Source organism: Crotalus tigris, unplaced genomic scaffold, assembly GCF_016545835.1.
Source record: "Crotalus tigris isolate CLP2741 ecotype Arizona unplaced genomic scaffold, ASM1654583v1 scf7180000021573.356075, whole genome shotgun sequence".
Classification (NCBI taxonomy): Eukaryota; Metazoa; Chordata; class Lepidosauria; order Squamata; family Viperidae; genus Crotalus; species Crotalus tigris.
The window spans coordinates 306809-327275 of record NW_024098572.1 but is presented as its reverse complement, the minus strand read 5'-3'; the positions used below and the strand labels follow the sequence as shown (position 1 = coordinate 327275).

At 44.5% G+C, this 20467-nt stretch overlaps 1 protein-coding gene across 2 annotated transcripts; it reads right to left on the bottom strand.

Annotated features, from left to right (window-relative positions):
- Positions 1-223: 223 nt before the first annotated feature.
- MAP6 (microtubule associated protein 6) lies at positions 224-19340 on the bottom strand. 2 transcript variants are annotated; one of them, XM_039318835.1, is made up of 4 exons: positions 18483-19340; positions 13148-13361; positions 11856-12018; positions 224-385 (listed from the first exon to the last, which is right to left on the bottom strand). In XM_039318835.1, exons 1-4 carry the CDS (start codon positions 19286-19288, stop codon positions 303-305), a joined length of 1266 nt encoding a protein of 421 aa, XP_039174769.1. In that variant the 5' UTR covers positions 19289-19340; the 3' UTR covers positions 224-302. The 2 variants fall into 2 exon arrangements, with proteins under 2 accessions (XP_039174769.1, XP_039174770.1); XM_039318836.1 differs by lacking the exon at positions 224-385 and having other exon boundaries at positions 10283-12018.
- Between the last annotated feature and the right edge of the window lie 1127 nt (positions 19341-20467).

Sequence of the window (20467 nt, the reverse complement as noted above, 5' to 3'; positions counted from 1 at the left end):
GGTGCAGGATTCCAGGTGTGGCCTTACTAAGGCTTTATAAAGCAGGACTAATTCACCTAATCCATATTTATATCTTTGGTTTTTCTTGCCTAAGTAGAAAACCTTGCTTTTCTCTAAAAACCTTCCTAGCCATATTTATTGCAGATAAATGGACGGAAAGCAACTTGACACACAGTATGCATCTCAACCTCCCTCTAGGAATGATGTCCAAGACCACCAAACATCTCAGCAACCATTTATTGATTTAAAAATAAATCAAATAAGCTTTCACAAGCAGGCCAGTAGGTTGTTTCAATTCCTGCTCAGGTCTGAGCCTCCATAGGATATTCCTGTTGTAAAGTACTTGGATTCCTTAGCTGTAGCATCAATGGTTTTATCGGGGGGCCTGGAAATAAGAGATTTTTTAAAAAATGGGGTGAGAAAAGAAAAACAAATAGAAAAATAGAATAGCGTCTTCCCCCATAAGGTTAGTTAAAAAAAACAAACCCTATTATTTGGCAATCAAGCTACAGCCACCAGCACAATTTTGTCCTAATGTGGTATTCAATAAAAATAATTATTTTGATTTGTGCAAATTCAGCTGTGCAACTTGGCCCTTGCTTAGATTCTACAAACAAGAACAAAAATCAGTTTTCAGTGCTTCTTGACCCATTGTCTGGCTGGATTCACCCACCCCACACACTTTGCTTCCTGAAGGAGCCTATTTTTTAACATTTGCACAAAAAACTCAATGAGCTGGAATTGTCCTTACGGGGGAAAAAACAAAACAAAACAAAAAACCCAACCTGGATTAAATTTAGCATATTGGATGAATGCAGCTGCAAAAAACCCAGGCTTCAGATTCAGAAGATTCCTACTAACTATTGCTACGAATATATTTGGTAGTTAGAAATCATATAGGCTTTTTTTTTAATGAAAGCTTAATGTTACTATAATTCAGCCTGCAGTTGTAATGTGTTGGGTTCTTTGCTGTTAGAGTTGGACATACGGTGGAATTAGTTGAGGTTCTGAAACTGCAGTCTAAAGTTTCACTGACATGGATGGAGAGGGGGGGGAAATCATCAAATTTGCATGTAGTGATGCAAATTTTCAAAGCAATTCTGATTGGTTACAGAGCTGGACTTCGAATACTGGGTTTCTCAACCTTAGCAACTTAAAGATGTTTTAGAATCAGAATTGAGCTGGAAGGGACCTTGGAGATGAATAGAATAGAATAATAGAATAATAATGAATAGAATAGAATAGAATAGAATAGAATAGAATAGAATAGAATAGAATAGAATAGAATAGAATAGAATAGAATAGAATAGAATAGAATAGAGGACAATGAATAGGACAATAATAGAACAGAACAGAACAGAATAGAATAGAATAGAAATACAGAATAGAATAGAATAGGAAAGAATAAGGAATAGGACAGAAGAATAGAATAGAATAGAATAGAATAGAATAGAATAGAATAGAATAGAATAGAATAGAATAGAATAGAATAGAATAGAATAGAAATACAGAATAGAATAGAATAGAAATACAGAATAGAATAGAGTAGAGTAGAGTAGAGTAGAATAGAATAGAATAGAATAGAATAGAATAGAATAGAATAGAATAGAATATTGGACAGAATAAGGAATAGGACAATAATAGAATAGAATAGAATAGAGAATAGAAATACAGAATAGAACAGAATAGAATAGAAATACAGAACAGAATAGAAATACAGAATAGAATAGAAATACAGAATAGAATACAATACAATAGAATATAGAATAAAAATACAGAATAGAACAGAATAGAATAGAATAATAGAATAGAACAGAATAGAGAAGCTTGTAATGTTTTAATTGTTTTTATGTTTTATGAGGTATGCTGACACTTGTTGACGTGGGCAACTGTAGAAGTCAAATCAAGTAGAATCAAATCCAAATCCAAAAATAAGAGAGGATTGCTTAGCGGGTTGCACAAATGTTGCCGGCAGCTTTTGTAGTTGAGCATGTTGTGTGAACGTATTTATTTATTCATATCCCGCCTTTATTATTTTTTTTATAAAAACCTGGTTTATTGACCATTAGAATAGATTATAGAAAGAAGAAGTGGTAACCGAAGAGTAAGAGGTAAATTTATAACTGTACAGGTAGTCCTTGATTTACAACCGTTCGTTTAGCGACCTAAGTTAGAACGGCACTGAAAAAAGTAACTTATGAGCGTTTTTCACACTTATGACCGTTGTAGCATCCCCATTGGATATATATATAAATTATAAAAACATCTTAATAAAATTTTTTACCAAAAATGTGTGAACAGTGTGTGTTTCACCACTAGCTGAAGGAAGTTCATCTAGGCCAGTGTTTCTCAACCTTGACAATTTTAAGGCATGTGGACTTCAACTCCCAGAATTCCATAGCCAGCAATGCTGGCTGTGGAATTCTGGGAGTTGAAGTCCACATGCCTTAAAATTGTCAAGGTTGAGAAACACTGATCTAGGCGTCTAGGGTTGAATGTCCCTTTGACTCTCAAGGCGTATTGGTAAGAATCCAACACAGAGAAGGATATTTCTTACATTGTTCTATGAATATGGGATGAGATTGGATTCCTTCCGTGCACGTCCAAAATCAGCCACCTGCTCATTCAGCAGTCTTTCTCCCTTCGTGCAGCATGAAGATTGTTCCTGTCAATCAGTATGTCTCAATCTTGGCAACTTGAAGATGGGTGGACTTCAAGTCCCAGAATTCCCCAAGCTAGAAAAGTCTGGGTGTTTGTTTGTTCGTTCGTTCATTCATTCATTCCATTCTTCTTAAAAACCTCCAGTGATGGAGCGTCCACGATTTCTGGAACAGCTCGACTTCAGAAATTGTGGGCACTCCACCACTGGAGGTTTTTAAGAAGAAATCGAACAGTCACTTGTCTGAAATGGTATAGGTTCTCCTGCCTGAGCCGGGGGCTGGACTAGAAGACCTCCAAGGTTCCTTCCAATTCTATTCTATTCTATTCTATTCTATTCTATTCTATTCTATTCTATTCTATTCTATTCTATTCTACTCTATTCTATACTGTTGTTCTGTTCTATATTCTGTTCTATATTATTCTATTCTATTCTATCTATACTCATTCCATATTCTATTCTATTCTACTCTATTCTATTCTACTCTCTTCTATATTGTTCTGTTCTATATTCTGTTCTATATTATTCTACTCTATTCTATTCTACTCTATACTCATTCCATATTCTATTCTATTCTATTCCTTGTTCTGATCCTTGTTCTATTCTATCCTATTGCTATTTTATTCCTATTCTATTCTATTCTATTCCTTGTTCTATTCTATTCTATTCTATTCTATTCTATTCTATTCTATTCTATTCTATTCCTATTCTGTTCTACTCTACTCTACTCTATTCTATTCATTTTTATAGCTGCCCAGCTCAACCAAATGACTCTGGGCAGCTCACAATTCTAGAGATGAAGTCCATCTATCTTAAGTTATGCAAGCTAAAAAAAAAAAAGTACCCTAGTTTATATTGTACTCCTAGGTAAGCGTGTAACATTGTAGCCCCTTCTAATCAAAAAGTTATCGGCCACGACTGATTGACTAAAAAGAGGATTCATTTGCCAACTGTTTACAGGTTCGATCATTTTCGAAATTTTCAGTTTTGTGAATCCTGCATTAAAAGGCCAACGAATTGAGCCAGTTTGGTCTAGTGGTTAAGGCAGCAGGCTAGAAATCAGGAGCGGGTGAGTTCTAGTTCCATCTTAGCCATAAAAGCCAGAAGGATAACTTGGGGCCAATCACCAGGAGATTGTGAATTCTAGTTCTGCCTTGGGCACGAAATCCAGCTGGATGACTTTGGGCCAATCACCAGGAGATTGTGAATTCTAGTTCTGTCTTGTGCATTAAAGCCCGCTGGATGACTTTGGGCCAATCACCAGGAGATTGTGAGTTCTAGTTCTGCCTTGGGCATAAAAGCCCACTGGATGTCTTTGGGCCAATCACCAGGAGATTGTGAATTCTAGTTCTGTCTTAGCCATGAAAGCCAGCTGGGTGACTTTGGGCCAATCACCAGATGGTGAGTTCTAGTTCTGTCTTAGCCATGAAAGCCAGCTGGGTGACACTGGGTCAATCAGCCAAACCCACCCCACAGGGTTGTTGTGGGGAAAATAGGAGGAGGACGGAGTATATTGTGTATGTTTGCCACCTTGAGTTACTTATAAAGTAATAAAGGCAGGATAAAAATCAAATAAATAATCTCACCACTTGAGATCCTTCGGGATCTGTCTCCCAGGGTTAGGATCCCAGATGCTTAACGGAGTCCCCCACCCCCCACCCCCCCACCCCGTTTCTTAACACAAATACTGCAGATGTGAGCAAAGCAGGTGATTGTGGCGTTTATTTCAATCTCTTTCTTTGCACAAAGTCAAAGAGGATGGAGTATCTACAAAGCCGTGGAAAGGATTTTTAGCACCGTCTCGCGAAGGGGGGGGGGGGTGGAACATCCAGTACAGTACAAGAAACGAAATACAGAGATGATGTAACCAGGGAAGCAACCAAAGGCATACGGGAGATTCGAAAGGAACATGAGAAGCCAGCCAGCCAAGATTTTACAGAAGGAATGCAAAGGAATTACAAGACAATAATCTTCTTTTACAAAGAAGAAGAAGAAGAATCATCCAGTTGATTGACAGCATTCGTTTCCCACTGGTGCCCAACAGGTATCCCCAAAAGCAGAAGAAATTGGGGGAAGGAATTCGTTTCATTCACAACGGAATGCATTTCAACATTTTACAAACAAGAGTTGAAATAAAAAACTTGTCTTTTTCTATTTGCAGTTCTCAAAACGTTGCAGGGCAGGCTACTTGCGTTAGTTGAAAACGTGTTGTCCCCGAGGAAAGTTTGTTAGACGTTCGTGGGAATTTTAATGTACAAAAGTGTCTTAAAAGTACACGGTTTGTATAAATTATCCATCAGCTCCCCCGTCTCCCCATTAGAGACCCTCCTGGATCAGTCAGACAAAATGACAATTATATATATATATATTTGGAGCAACACATAGCAATCATGCACCCAATTGTGAGCAAAAGTTTCTCTCTTTTTTTGTAAAATGACAATTATATATATATATTTTCTGAGGCTTTCGCGGGTGTTTGTATGTAGGTCTTTGGTTATTCCGGTTTTCTCCCGCGTCAAATTGGAAGTGTCTTGGCGACGTTTCGATGAAGTCCCATTCGTCATCTTCAGGCTGGTGTTTTCGGCTTCGTGCTTCTACGAACAAAGAAGCAAGAAGCCGAAAACACCAGCCTGAAGATGACAAAAACATCAGCCTGAAGGTGACGAAAACATCAGCCTAAAGATGACGAATGAGACTTCGTCGAAACGTCGCCAAGACACTTCCAATTTGACGCAGGAGAAAACCCAAATAACCAAAGACCTACATACATACATATACATATAGAGTTGTTTGCTGCTCGAAGCACGAAGCTGAAAACACCAGCCTGAAGATGATGAATGGGACTTCGTTTACAAAATTTACTTTAAAAAAACAACAACAAGAAGCAACTAAACTTTGACAAATTTGTCTCCATTCAGTATTGCAACTCTGAGTGGAATCTCGGGACTGTTCATCTAAACTCATCTGCTGGGCACCAATCTGGAAATGATGCTGTAAAGCAGAAGATTTCAAATTTGGCCACTTAAGCTGTGTGGACTTCAGCTCCCAGAATTCCCCAGCTGGCATGTGTAGATTTCAACTCCCAGAATTCCCTAGCCAGCATGGGCGGACTTCAACTTTCAGAATTCCCTAGCCAACATGTTATAGACTTCAGTTCCCAGAATTCTCCAGCCAGCATATATAGACTTCAATTCCCAGTATCTCCCAGCTGGAGGATTCTGGGAGTTGAAGTCCACACACGTCTCAAAATGGCCAAGTTTGAGAAACACCGTTCTAAAAAAGAGAATATAACATTAGCATAGAACATAAAAACCAGACAGCTTATGCCTGGGATTAAAAGAGACACTTGGGTGTTAACCAGCAAAGTGAAAACACTTGTAGATGACTGTTGCTTCTTCTGTATCCATAAGAAGGGGATATTTCATTACTGTGCAGGTTACACAAAGATCAGACAGTGATTACATTTTATTGAACTCATATCGACAGAAGAGAATGTTTTTAGCTCAGGATTAAACTGTCCTGGATGCTCTCTGAGCTTAGTTGTTTTCTTGCAGACGTTTCATTACCCAGCTAGCTAACATCATCCGTGCTAGAAGGGAGTGGGATTTATAAAGAGAGAGAACAAACCTCACTCCCTTCTAGCACGGATGATGTTAGCTAGCTGGGTAATGAAACGTCTGAAAGAAAACAACCCAGATCAGAGAAAAACCAAGAACGCTGCATTTAACTAATAAATCCAAATGGAGAAATATTCTTTTTTTTTTCCCCTTCCACAATCTGGCCTTGACAGACAGCTTCTCCCCTCCTTGAAAACTGTCAAAGTCTTTTCAGATTTCCTAGCCTGCTTCGGATCTACAAGGAATATTCCTCAGGATCGTGTTGCGGATGTGGAAGGCAACCACAAAACTTGCAGGGTGCTTTAAGGGAGTGCGACCTCAGCATGCTTGCCTATTTTTCTCCTCCTAACCCACAATCTAGCTAATCACCATCTGCTACAGATCTTGGTTTCCATACAAATAATCCAGCTGGGAAAGGCCGTGCCAATTTCCGACGGTGTCTACCGGAGCCATTTTTTTTTTTCTTTTCAGAAGAATATTCAGTATTTTCAGAGGAAAAGATGGGGGTCCTGAACGGCAACAGCGATCACGTGTGCCCTTGCAGGAATGTCTTTGTGCATCAAAGAGCAGCAGGGTAGTTGACAGGCATAAAAATGCACCTTTCACACATACAGGTAGTCCTCGACTTACAGCGATCCCTTTAGTGACCGTTCAAACTTACAACGGCACGGGAAAAAGGGAGTTACAAACAGTGTTCACATTTGCAACCGCTACGGCATCCTCGTGGGACGCGGAATGAAAATTCAGACCCTCGGCAACTGACTCGTACTTACGACGGTCGCAGTGCCCCGGGGTCACGTGCGATCCGCTTTTGCGACGTTCCGACAAGCAAAGTCAATGGGGAAGCCAGATCCCTTTAACAACCAGGTTATTAACTGCAAGGATTTGCTTAGCAACTATGGTGGGAAACGTCATAAAATGGGGCAAAGCTCACTTAACAAGTGTTTCACTGAGCAACGTAAATTTGGGGGGCAATTGGGGTGATCAAAGTCTCCCAAAATTTAACATACAGTTGAACTTTCCTTGAATTTATAAGCCAGTTAAAGCAGGAGTCCCCAACTTTGGCGACTTTAAGACTTGTGGACTTCAACTCCCAGAATTCCATGGCTGCCTGGGGAATTCTGGGCGTTGAAGTCCACAAGTCTTAAAGTTGCCACGGTTGGGGAACCCTGAGTTAGGGGAACAGACAGACATCTGCTTCCCATTCTGGGCCATTCCAAGCTGTCAATCAAGCACTTTCCATGCTGGTTTTCCCATTCCCACTCCTGGCAAATTGCAAATAAGCGTGGCTGGATCAAACTAAGAAATCTTTTCCTTTTTTCTTGCAGGTTTTGAAAAGGTTTGCCGTTGTTTCTACATCAATTTGGGAAGTCCTTGACAGACGCTTCGTTTAGTGACCGTTCAAAATTACGATGGCACTGGAAAAAATGGACTTATGGCCGTTTTTCACCCATATGGGATCAAAATTCAGACATTTGGCATCTGACTTGTATTTATGATGGTCGCAGCGTCCCCCTGGGGGGAGGTTTTCACATGATTAGCGACATATATTTTGGGCTCAGTCGTAAGTCGAGGACAACCTGTAGATATCATTTCAACCTCCATTTCCCCAAATGAATTTTGCTGGATCATACAGGGACGCAAAATCCGCCCTCCGAGGATAAAATTTGCATTTGGCGTGCAGCAAACCGTCATCATATCGGCATTTTTTTACTATTTATTTTTTAAGGTCAAACTGGTTTTTGAGAGTTTTCCTAAATTTCTCCAGAGCCCTGGAGTTTTAAAAATCTCACCCTCTTTCCTCCCGTCCCCCCCCCTCCCACCCCCAGCCCCCTTTCCTGACATACACACAATCTTGGCTAACAACTTCACACTCTACATTTCTAGCACAACTAGGCTTAGAAATAACATCGTTAAGAGTAATCGTGACACGTACTTTATAAGTGGAAAGCATTCCAGCACAAGCCCTAGCAGACATCATCACACACAAAAGGCTACAAGTATTATTTTTTTTTTGTATTTTTTTTTTCAGGAATCAAGCCAACCACGTTGGTTACCCATATTATCATACAACTGGACCCCCTCCCCATCCCATCAGCCCCCCCCAATCCCTAGTGCTCCCCCCCCATTAAATAATATCTCCTAGCCTGGAAATTCTAGCAAACAGTTATTTCTGCTTATTTCTCCAATCTCCCTGGCCAATATTTCTACTTATTTTTCGTATTGTTTTTTTTTTTAAAAAAAAATCTCATGCTCTAGAAATAACCCTTATAATTAATCCAAGATATAGTATCTCTGGAGCATTATTAGTCTTTCCTTCCTCGCAAAATCTTCTTTTCCTTTAGGTTGGTGTAATTTCCCAATCGAATTGGCGATTTGGGGGCCAAGAAACAATGAAATGTCACGGCTGTTTTTAGAATGTTTAGAATAGAATAGAGCTGGAAGGGACCTTGGAGGTCTTCTAGTCCAGCCCCCTGCTCAAGCACGAGAACCGATTATCGTAGTCTGCCAAGGAACGGTTTCAAACTTTAAAAAAAAATATCAGAAAATGTGGCGGATTTTGCTTGCAAAGGAGGAGAAGGGGAAAATATTTTTTTCTATACTTTTGTATTTTTCTTTTTTTTTAATCCAAAATGGGCAAGGGAAACATCTTAATGATCCCAAAAAAGTCTTAATTTCTCCCAGTTTCAGCTTAAGTTTAGCGTGGCAGGTTTATCACCTTTCCCCCCCCTCTCCGAAAGAAATGAAATCAATCTGTTCCATGTTAAATGATGATGCATATATAACTGATGATAAATTATCGCTCCTGGATGGAATTTTTAACAGTCTCTGCCCTGTCAAGATGGGTGGCTTTAAAGTCCCCACAGTTCTTCCCACTTGCAATATTTAGCGTTAGAGCAGACAGGTCAAGAGTTTTTTGATAGGCAACCTGTCACATCTGGACTTCTGAAAGCAGGTCGTGAGCGCCTTCACAAAATGGGTGCCAGGGATATTTTTCCCCACTGGCAAAACGGCATGTTTGATGGACATCCTCACTCACACTAGGCCAGGGATAGGCAACCTTGGTTCTTTTATGACTCGTGGACTTCAACTCCCAGAATTCCTGAGCCAGCCATGCTGAGGGGAAAGGGAGAGGTTTCCTAGCTGAGCCATGCTGGCTCAGGAATTCTGGGAGTTGAAGTCCCCGAGTCATGAAGGGGCCACAGTTCCCTCATGCTGGCTCAGGAATTCTGGGAGTTGAAGTCCCCGAGTCATGAAGGGGCCACAGTTCCCTCATGCTGGCTCAGGAATTCTGGGAGTTGAAGTCCCCGAGTCATGAAGGGGCCAAAGTTTCCCTCATGCTGGCTCAGGAATTCTGGGAGTTGAAGTCCACGAGTCATAAAAGAGCCAAGGTTGCCTACCCCTGCGCTAGGCTAGTTTGCAAGAAGGGAGAGTTAACGAGGCCTCTAATGCCGGCTTCCTATTTCATTTGTTTCCAATAAAAACTCTGTCCTGGATCACACAATGCCAAGAGCAGAGAGATTGGTGGAAAACCTGAAATTCCTAAGATCCAATGTCCCTTTTTTGGGGGGGGGGAAGAAATGCTGGGCTGAATTGGGAAAATGAATCAACCAGGACAACTGATAGATCCATTTTGATGGATCTACTCTTCTTGGAGGCATATGCATGAGAGCAAAAAAAAAAAAAAAAGGGAATAGCAGAACAGCAGAGCTGGAAGGGACCTTGGAGGTCATCTAGTCCAACCCCCTGCTCAGGCAGGAAACCCTACCCCATTTCAGACAAATGGCTCTCCTCTTCTTAAAAGCACCTGAAGGCAGGACAAGAAGCAACGGGTGGACACTAATCAAGGAGAGAAGCAACCTAGAACTAAGGAGAAACTTCCTGACAGTGAGAACAATTAACCAGTGGAACAACCTGCCTCCAGAAGCAGTAAATGCTCCAACACTGGAAGTTTTTAAGAAGAGACTGGACAGCCATTTGTCCGAAATGGTGTAGGGTTTCCTGCCCGAGCAAGGGGTTGGACTAGATGACCTCCAAGGTCCCTTCCAACTTTACTACTACTACTACTACTACTATTATTATTATTATTATTATTATTATTATTATTATTATTATTATTAAAAGCTTTTGTGAGGCCGATCTCAGCACATCTGGATCAGCACCATTACCTTCCATCTGCTCTCCCAAGACTGACCCAGCATTTAAATTGAAAAGTGTTAAAAGGTTATGTGGGGTCAGGCAAGTGTGAACGGACAGAGAAGGATTTGCACAAGCAGGCATGTAACGTGCGGATCAGGACTGAAAATGTTTGTTTAATTCATAGCAAGGGCTGAGGATCTGGTTTATTCAAACTGTGAGGAAAAAAAAAATCATGAGGCAGTTCACCCAGATGTTCATGAATGCCAGGGGCCAGTCTCTTATGTTGCCTTTGGAATCTTATTTATAATAATAATAATAATAAAGTTGGAAGGGACCTTGGAGGTCATCTAGTCCAACCCCCTGCTCAGGCAGGAAACCCTGGTGTTATTTATTGATTTTGCGATTTTGTTAATACAGGAAGTCCTCGATTTTCGACGGTTCATTTAGTGACCGTTCACAGTTACAACGGCACTGGAAAAAGAGACTTATGAACCAACTTTCACACTTGGGACCAATTTTCACACGACCGTTGCAGCATCCCCGTGGTCACGTGATCAAAATTCAAATGCCTGGGCAACTGACTCGTATTTACGACGGTGGCAGTGTCCCGAGATCTCCTTTTACGACCTTCTGGCAAGCAAAGTCAATGGGGGAAGCCATAATTCACTTAAGAGCTGGGTTAATGACTTAACAATTGCAGTGATTCAGTTAACGACTTGTGGCAAGAAAGGTCGTAAAATGGGGGCAAAACTCACTGAACAAACTGTCTTGCTTAAGCAACGTAATGTTGAGCCTCGGTTGTGTTCGTTAAGTTGAGGACTACCTGTATTTCCTAGTTTGTGTTGTAGATATTATCTTGTGTGTCAGGCTGTTGTACCAGTTCAAATAATAATAATAATTGCTAAGGATTGTCTTTCAGCACAGCTGCAGTTTCCCCAGCTTTGGAAATGTGAATTTGATTTGAAGAGAGCTGGAAATAGTTTAACACCCCATTTTGCTTCCTTTGGAAAAACACCTGCCTCTTCTCTCCCCCCCCCATCCTTTTTGCCTATAACCCAACCAGCTTCCTGAGTTTTAGAAGCAAAGATGCCACCCAATTTGTTTCATAAATTTAGGATGAGGAAACCTCCAGCTCTGCTCCCATTTTTCCGCTAAAACCGTCATGCCCATGTGGAGAAATGTGCTCTTCCTTGCCCATTAAAGAAGATTTTTTATCTCCTTAAAAACCCAACAGAAAGAGCTTCTAATACAGTCAGAGCATACGCTGATTAGAAGTCTCTAATTAATTATGTGGCGAGGAAGGAAGGAAGGAAGGAAGGAAGGAAGGAAGGAAGGAAGGAAGGAAGGAAGGAGAAATAAACAGAGAGACAGGAAAAACAGCCAAGTAACTGCAGTGAATTACTCTTTAGCTTCAGCCAACTTATTGTTAATTTCTTTACTTTTCTCCTTGTCCTCGGCCGTTGGCGTTCTGCTGGCTGCTTCCGTGCTTTTCTTCTTGGATGCCCGGCTGGTTGCCATCTGCTTATCTTTGGGCTTTTTCACAGATTTATGGCTTGGGGTCGTCTTTTTTGGCTTAGAAGGCTGAGGACTGGGTTTCTCCACCTGGTCGGAACCAACAAGTCCATCAGGGTGAAGGACGGTCACGACAGACACAGGGAAGGGAGGGAAAGTGCGAAAAAGTGAATTTAGATAGAGAATTGCACATAAGAGGCAACAGAAGTGCCCGGAGGAGGCAGGAAATGCCAGGGGATTATCCAGACACTACGGCAGTGGTTCTCAACCTGTGGGTCAGTACCCCATTTGGGGTCAAACGACCATTTCACGGGGGTCACCAAACAACGCAGTCCGCCATTTTTTCCCCCCTTTTCCTTAGCTGTGCTACTCCCTTTTATTCTATTGGCTTTTGAAAGCCAATAGAATAGACTCTCTTGAATAGAGTCTAATTCTATTGGCTTTCAGAAGCCAATAGGAATTGTCCAGGCTGTCTCTGCCCTGCTGAGCCCGCCAAAAGTCCCATTCTGCGAACGGTGCTGCACCAGTTGAGTAGTCCTCGACTTATGACCGGTTGAGTAGTCCTCGACTTACGACCGGTTGGGGGTCGCGGCATTAAAAAGGTTGAGAACCACTGGACTACGGTGATACAAGGCAGCAAGTAAGCAAATATACATTAATGTGTATTCAGGAGAGATGAGAATGGCTGAGGAAGGTAATCAGACAGGTGAAAAAAAAAATAAGCTGGATAAATAATCTCTTTGCATTTTCCTAAACCGCAAAAGCTCATTTAGCGTCGAGCCCCTTATATCTCAGATTCCACTTCTCCAATCTTTCAGCAGCACCGTTCACAGACAGGGCCACATCAAAAGCAGTGTGCTGGCAGCCACAAGCACACCATGCAAACAGCCCAGCAAATTCCCCATGGTGTGCTGTCTTACTCTCTTGCAATCCCTTTCTCTCCAATTGCTCCATTCTATGAGGAGAGTGGAGAAAGAGACCCCATGATGTGCCGACTTACTCTCTTGTGATCCCTTTCTCGCCATTCTATAAGGATTGGGGAGAGAGAGAAAACTATTTCACGGTGTCACAATGCCTGCCTTGCCCCTTTTTGATGTGTGCTACTATGTTGCATGTCAAAGGGGCAACATCTACACCTGGGTCTCAAAGCAAGCTATGATCTCCTGCAGAGGTTTGAATGCCAATGATCGTCTCCAGGCCTTCCTGCCTCTCTCCTTACCTTTGGAGATTCTTTCTGAGGTTCACTATAGAGAGTGCGTATTCTTCGGTGCTCCAGGAATTTGTTATTTGGCGGGCCAGGCTTTGCTCCCTCGGCAGTAAACTGGGAACTGTAGCTTGTCTGGTGGATGATTTTGTCATCTGGAGGCTCGTATTGAGACTTGGCTTTGATCGCTCTCACCGGCTTGATGTCCGTCCACGGTCGAAATTCATTTCTGGGGGAGCAGAAAAGCATAAAGAGAACAGGAAAATAATAATCACCACCACAATACACGTAGCCCTAGACCAGGGGTAGGCAACCTTGGCTCTTTTATGACTCGTGGACTTCAACTCCCAGAATTACTGAGCCAGCCATGCTGAGGGGAAAGGGAGAGGTTTCCAAGCTGAGCCATGCTGGCTGAGGAATTCTGGGAGTTGAAGTCCACAAGTCATGAAGGGGCCATAGTTCCCCCATGCTGGCTCGGGAATTCTGGGAGTTGAAGTCCACAAGTCATGAAGAGGCCATATTCCCTCATGCTGGCTCAGGAATTCTGGGAATTGAAGTCCACGAGTCATGAAGGGGCCAAAGTTTCCCCCATGTTGGCTGAGGAATTCTGGGAGTTGAAGTCCGTAAGTCATGAAGGGGCCATAGTTTCCCCATGCTGGCTGAGGAATTCTGGGAATTGAAGTCCCCAAGTCATGAAGGGGCCATAGTTCCCCCATGCTGGCTGAGGAATTCTGGGAGTTGATGTCCACCAGTCATGAAGGGGCCATAGTTCCCCCATGCTGGCTCAGGAATTCTGGGAGTTGAAGTCCACGAGTCATGAAGGGGCCATAGTTCCCCCATGCTGGCTGAGGAATTCTGGAAGTTGAAATCCGCAAGTCATAAAAGACCCAACGTTGCCTACCCCTGCCCTAGACTCACAACCATTTGTTTAGTGATGATTCAAACTTACAAGGGCACTGAAAAAAAATGACTTATGACTGACTTTCACACTTACGACCATTGCAGCATCCCCACGGTTACGTGATCAAATTTTGAGTGTTTAGCAACTGACACGTACCATGTTTCCCCAAAAGTAAGGCCTATACCAACAATAAGCCCTAGCTTGGGGATGGGCCTAATATAAGCAGCCTCTGTATATTTTCTTCTTGGTTTAGATTTGACGAAAGTCACTCTCCATAATTCTCCTCCCATTTACCAGCATCCTCTTTGCAGCTCCATTGCATCAGACTGCAATTCCCGGAGGCTTTGCGTGGTTCAAAGCAAAAGGCTCAGACATTTTTTTCCTGGTTTTTTTTTTGTGTGTGTGTGTGATGGGCTCCAGTTTCTAGCATGGACATTTCTTTGTCTCTTTATAAGTTCTTCTACAGGTGGTCCTCAACGTACGCCTGTAATTGAGCTCGTGATTACAGTAGTTAAGTGTTGGCAGTCATTAAGTGGGTCACCCCGCCTGATTTTATGATCTTTTTGCAGCGGGCATTAAGCGAATACCATCCTTATTAAGCAAATATGGTTATTGGCCCAAAGTCACCCAGCCAGCTTTTATGGCTAAGGAGGCACTAGAACTCACGATCTCCTGGTGATTGGCCCAAAGTCGCCCAGCTGGCTTTCATACCTAAATCAGAACTTGAACTCAAGACTTCCCGTTTTCTAGCCTGATGCGTTTAACCACTAGATAAAACTGGTTCTTTTTGCTGTAACGGGTAATAAACATTGGAAACCAGCAAAAAAAGAAGAAGAAAAAAACCAACCTTGAAAATCATAGTCATAATTGCAAGATGCAGAAAACAGCAATAAACATGAGCTGGTTGGCATGCACCCCAAAAATGTGATCATGTGAAACTTTTTGCAGCCATCCTTAACTTCAAAACCAGATCCTAAGTACCTTCTAAGAGGGATTTCTCGTACCTGAAGAGTCACAAAGCCACTGGTCATTAAATGAGGACCCTCTGTCCAGATATAAAATGGCCTTGCCTGCTGCAGCCCAAATACCAAATTTGCTCCAGCAGTTTCTGCCAGGCGTGGTTTGTTTCTCAATGCAGAAAAAGCTTAGTCCCAAACAAAGAGGAATGTGAACACACAGACAAAAAAAATGTGCAATTCTACACAAATTATTATCTATCTATCTATCTATCTATCTATCTATCTATCTATCTATCTATCCATCCATCCATCCATCCATCCATCCATCCATCCATCTATCTATCTATCTATCTATCTATCTATCTAATCGGTCTAATTTGTATTATTTTTACAAATAACTCAAAGTGGCAAACATATCCACAATTTCCTCCTCCTATTTTACCCACAACAAAAACAACAACTCTGGGAGGTGAGCTGGGCTGAGAGAGAGAGAGACGGAGGGAGGGACTGGCCCAAAGACACCCAGCAAAGGGCTTTATTTCATCCCTTTGTGAATGTTATCCAAATGGTCTCCCTTTAAATTTCTGGACCAGGTGAATCTCAACTTGCCCGAGACACAAATGCCCAGGATTTCTCGCCAAAGGTCCAATTGCCAAATAAAATTCTGAAGCAAACTTTTAACTTCATTCCAGCTTTGAGAAACAGGAGGCCTTTTTGCACTCTTTGGTTTGCTGCTAGCAGTTTTCTCTCTGCGGCATAGGAAAAAAACTCTGAAATTACAGCCAGCGTGCAGTTGCACATTCTGAATGGATCTCCTTACACAACCCTAGCCAGGTCATCCATTTAATCTGCACAGTTATATGCAGTCAGAAATACCTACTACGTGATGGAATTTCATGCCAACCTACACCTCGGTTTTCCTAAAAGGCAGTGTTTATCCTGACCAACTTGGAATACTGCACCTCCAGTTTCCCCTCCTCTATCTTAATTTCTATCCTGGTTTGTTTGGAAAAGATGGAAAGAGGCCAGCAGGCAGAAATCTAGTTTAGTTTAGTGAAAAGAAGGACCAGGGGTGACATGATAGCAGTCTTCCAATATCTCAGGGGCTGCCCCAAAGAAGAGGGAGTCAAGCTATTCTCCAAAGCACCTGAAGGCAGGAGAAAAAACAACAGATGAAAACTCATCAAGAAGAGAAGCAACCTAGAACTAAGGAGGAACTTCCTGACAGTTAGAACAATTAACCAGTGGAACTCCTTGCCTCCAGAAGCGGTGAATGCTCCAACACTGGAGACCCTAGAAAAATGTGCAGAGAAGAGCAGCAAAGATGATCATAAATCTGGAGACTGAACTGTATGATGAACGGATAAAGGAGCTAGATCTGTCCAGCCTATCAAAAAGAATTGGGGGGGGGACATGATAGCAATCTTCCAGTATTTGAGGGGCTGCCACAAAGAAGGGGGGGTCAACCTTTTCTCCAAAGCACCTGAAGAAGGCAGGAGAAGAAACAACAGATGAAAACTAATCAATGAGAGAAGCAACCTGCAACTAAGGAGAAATTTCCTGACATTGAGAACAATGAACCAGTGGAACAGCTTGCCACCAGAAGTTGTGGCTTCTCCAACACTGGAGGTTTTTAAGAAGAGATTTGACAATCATTTGTCTGAAATGGTGTAGGGCAGGGTTCCCCAACTTCCGGACCAAAATACAGGTAGTCCTCAACTTACGACCACAATTGACCCCAACATTTCTGTTAAGCGAGACAGCTGTTCAGTGAGTTTTACCCATTTTACAATCTTTCTTGTCAAAGTTGTTAAGTGAAAAGCTGCAGTTGTGAAGTTAATAACATGGCTGTCAAGTGAACCCAGCGTCCCCGTCTGACTTGTGTCAGAAGGTTGCAAAAGGGGATCACATAATTCCGGGACGCTGCAACCGTCATAAAGATGAGTCAGTGACCAAGCATCTGAATTTGGATCGCAGGACCACGGGGATGCTGCAACTTTCACAAGTGTGAAAAACCATCATAAATCATTTTTTTTCCAGTGCCATTGTTAACTTTGAATGGTCACTAAATGAATAATTGTTGTAAGTTGAGGACTACCTGAAAAATAAAGCAAGAGGCACCCAAAGAATCTTGCATTCCAGGCTAGAGTTTTCACAACTCACTTAACCAGGTAAGTCTTACTGGAAACTCTGCCAACATAGACCTTAATAGAGTTAAAAAGCATCATTATAGGAATGCAAGTCCTAACTAACTTGCAGCAGGAAGCACCTAATCTTATAGGTGCCCTGACTTTTTCAGCACATATTTATGGGGGTGTTTTTGATCACCCCTAAAAAACATCCTGGCTGAACTAAAACAATTCCAGATATCTAACAGGTTTCCATGCTGGATCCTCTGGAAATGCAGAGTTCTTTAGCCGAAGTAGCTAAACCACTGTGGCTACATGAGAATTTGAAGCTGACACCTCCCTATCACCCCTGGACAATTAAACAAAGATATGATAATAATGATAATGATAATGATGATGATGATGATAATAATAATAATAATAATAATAGAGTTGGAAGGGACCTTGGAGGTCTTCTAGTCCAACCCCCTGCTCAGGCAGGAAACCCTATATCATGGGTCTTCAGACTTGGCCCTTTTATGACTCATGGACTTCAACTCCCAGAATTCCTCAACCAACGTGAGGGAAACTTTGGCTCCTTCATGACTCGTGGACTTCAACTCCCAGAATTCCTCAGCCAGCATGGGGGAACTACGGCCCCTTCATGACTTGTGGACTTCAACTCCCAGAATTCCTCAGCCAGCATGGGGGAACTACGGCCCCTTCATGACTTGGGGACTTCAATTCCCAGAATTCCTGAGCCAGCATGGGGGAACTATGGCCCCTTCATGACTTATGGACTTCAACTCCCAGAATTCCTCAGCCAGTCATGCTGGCTGAGGAATTCTGGGAGTTGAAGTCCACCAGTCATAAAAGGGCCAAGTTTGAAGACCCCTGCCCTACACCATTTCAGACAAACGGTTGTCCATACAGGTAATCCTCAACTTAACGACCCAAACTGAACCCAACCTTTCTAAGCGAGGCACGTCTTAAATGAATTTTGCCTCACGATACCTTTCTTGCCCACGGTTCTTAAAGCGAATCCCTGCCGTCATCGAAGCGAGTAACACGGTTGTTAAGTGAAACTGGTTTCCCCCTTGACTTTGGCGTGTCAGACGGTCGCCAAAGGGGATCACCTGACCTCAGCAGACACTGCAACCGTCACCGGTACACGCCAGTTGCCAAGCCTCTGAGCTTTTGATCAGGTGACCGCGGGGAGGCTGCGACCGTCATAAAGTGTGAAAACGGTCACTAAATGGACGGGTTTTAAGTACACCGGGGGCCCCGGGTCCCAGATCTGCCAAAGGAGACAGTCTTTCTTCCATAGGGATGAAACTCAAGACATCCCTTAACCCCGCCATGCATGTTTTGGGGGTCCTCACCTGTAAGAGGAGGTGGTCACCTTGCCCGTAACTTCCTGCTTGATCTGCCGGTTGAGGGCGTCCACCACCGCTCGGCCTTTCCCGGCTTCCTGGCTCCCCGAAGGTGCCGGCGGCTGTTGGGGGGGCCAAGCCTGGTCTTCAGACAGGTGGGACCTCTTTTTGGCCTTGCTTAACCTTTCTTCGGAGGTGGACAATCCCGCCGGCTCCTCTTTCCTTCGCTCCAGCCGATCATGGTCTATCTGCGCCCGGTTTCTTCTTTCCCAGCTGCTGGACCGTTCCTTGGCTCCTTTGTCCAGCTCGACAGCGGCCGGGATGGCCATCTCCTTGGGGATCCAGGGGTGGTCCCCTCTCTTGGGGATGGGCCAAGGACGGAAGTCCTTCTGATACTGACTCTGTCTGGCAAAGGGCTGATCCGACGGGTGGTACTCGCTTCTGGGCTTGCAGCTGGGCTGTGGCCCCTGGACTTTCCAGGCCTTGAAATCGTGCCGCATCACCGAGTCCTGGGAGCCTGGATCTTTGGGCTGGGCGGGGGCACCAGCTTTGGGCGGGGGTCCCGGCCCGGGGTCGGCCCCCGAGGCAGGCCTGGCGAGGCCATCCGAGTCACCGCCAAGGGCAGCCGGCTGGGTGTCGATGGCCGAGGGCAACGGGCGGGCCGGCTGCTGCTGCTGGAAGACCACCTGCGTGCCGGGCAGCTCGGTGGCTTCGGAGTACTTGGTGAAGACCAAAGGCACGGAGATGTCGGCTTTGTCCAGCTGGTTCCAGAAGCGGGCAATGCAGCACGCCCGGCTGATGCACGGCCAAGCCATCTCGGCCGTGGGGTCCTGCCCGCGCTCCCCCGCCACGGTCCAGCCTGCTCACTGCCCCCCCTCTAGACAATGAAGACCCCCCCCTACTCCCCCAGGACCCGCTGCCCAAAGACCCCCTCCTCCACTGGCTCCAGACCCCCCCCTTTGTTGGGCAAGCCCAGCCTCCCTTCCCCAAGACCCCCCCTCCCCAATTGCAAGATGCAGAGGATGCTCCAGACAGAAGGGCAAGCAAAAGACCCCTCCCCAATTAAGGGGATGCTAATTTGCCCCCCTCCATCAGGTTAGGGAAGAAGTAGGAGGGAGGGGCAGGCAAGCAGGCAGGCAGACACCCCCCCCTTGTTTCTAAAGCCTGCAGAAGAGCAAGGGAAGGGGGAGATAGATATCCCACCCCCCACCCCAAAATAAGGCCGGTGCCCAACGAGGCGCAGCCCCTGCAGAACCCAAAGGCGGTCTGGGCGGCGGGGGCTGCGGCAGAGAAAGCTGCCCCACCCAGCCGGGATGGCGAAGAGGAGGGAGGGGGCTAGCAGCTGCCGCCGCGCCAGCACGCAGGCGCAAGATGGGCTGAGTGGGGCGGGGAGGGAGGGGGGGGGAAGAAATCAGGCGGGTGCCTTTAACCCTTCCCTGCCCCGCCCGGCCGAAGGATGCTCTCCGCCTCGGCTGAGGATGCTGGGCCGGGTGGTCCTGGCGGCGGGGATCGGATCCTCCGGCTTCGGCTTTTCCAAGGCTTTTTGCAAGGCTTTCGCAAGGCGACAGTCCTCAGTGGGGCGCGGCTCTCCCGGTCGAGGCGACGGGCTTTTCCTCTCTCCCTGCGCGGTCCCCGGGAAAAAGGGAGGGGGGAGGACCGGTCCACTCAGGCGACGGAAAAGGGGGGGGGATGGGTCAGATTGGATCGTACCATTCCAGTCGGCACGGTTAGGGTGGGGGGAGGGGTGCTCAGAGCGGACCGTATCACTTTGCATCTGCATTGGGGGGGGAGAAAGAGAGAGGAAGGTGGAGTGTACCATTCTGGAACGCTGGGTGGGGGCGAACGACTCTTCCGTCTTACTCAAGCTGCTAGTCCCTCTTGTGCTATATAGCCTCCGTTACGGGCTTTACCATAATCTGCAGCCTCGCCAGCGCTGAGTCGTGTCTGAAGCTTCATCAACAAACAGCGAGGCGAGAGACACAAAATTTCAGACT

What these genes read in the sequence shown, in the direction of transcription:
- MAP6 (XM_039318835.1), bottom strand. Translation starts at nt 19,288, where the DNA reads ATGGCTTGGCCGTGCATCAGCCGGGCGTGCTGCATTGCCCGCTTCTGG. An exon ending in CTCAGAAAGAATCTCCAAAG is followed by an intron (nt 12,019 to 13,147) that starts GTAAGGAGAGAG and finishes GGTTCCGACCAG; the next exon opens with GTGGAGAAACCCAGTCCTCA. An exon ending in GGCCGAGGACAAGGAGAAAA is followed by an intron (nt 386 to 11,855) that starts GTAAAGAAATTA and finishes TCTTATTTCCAG; the next exon opens with GCCCCCCGATAAAACCATTG.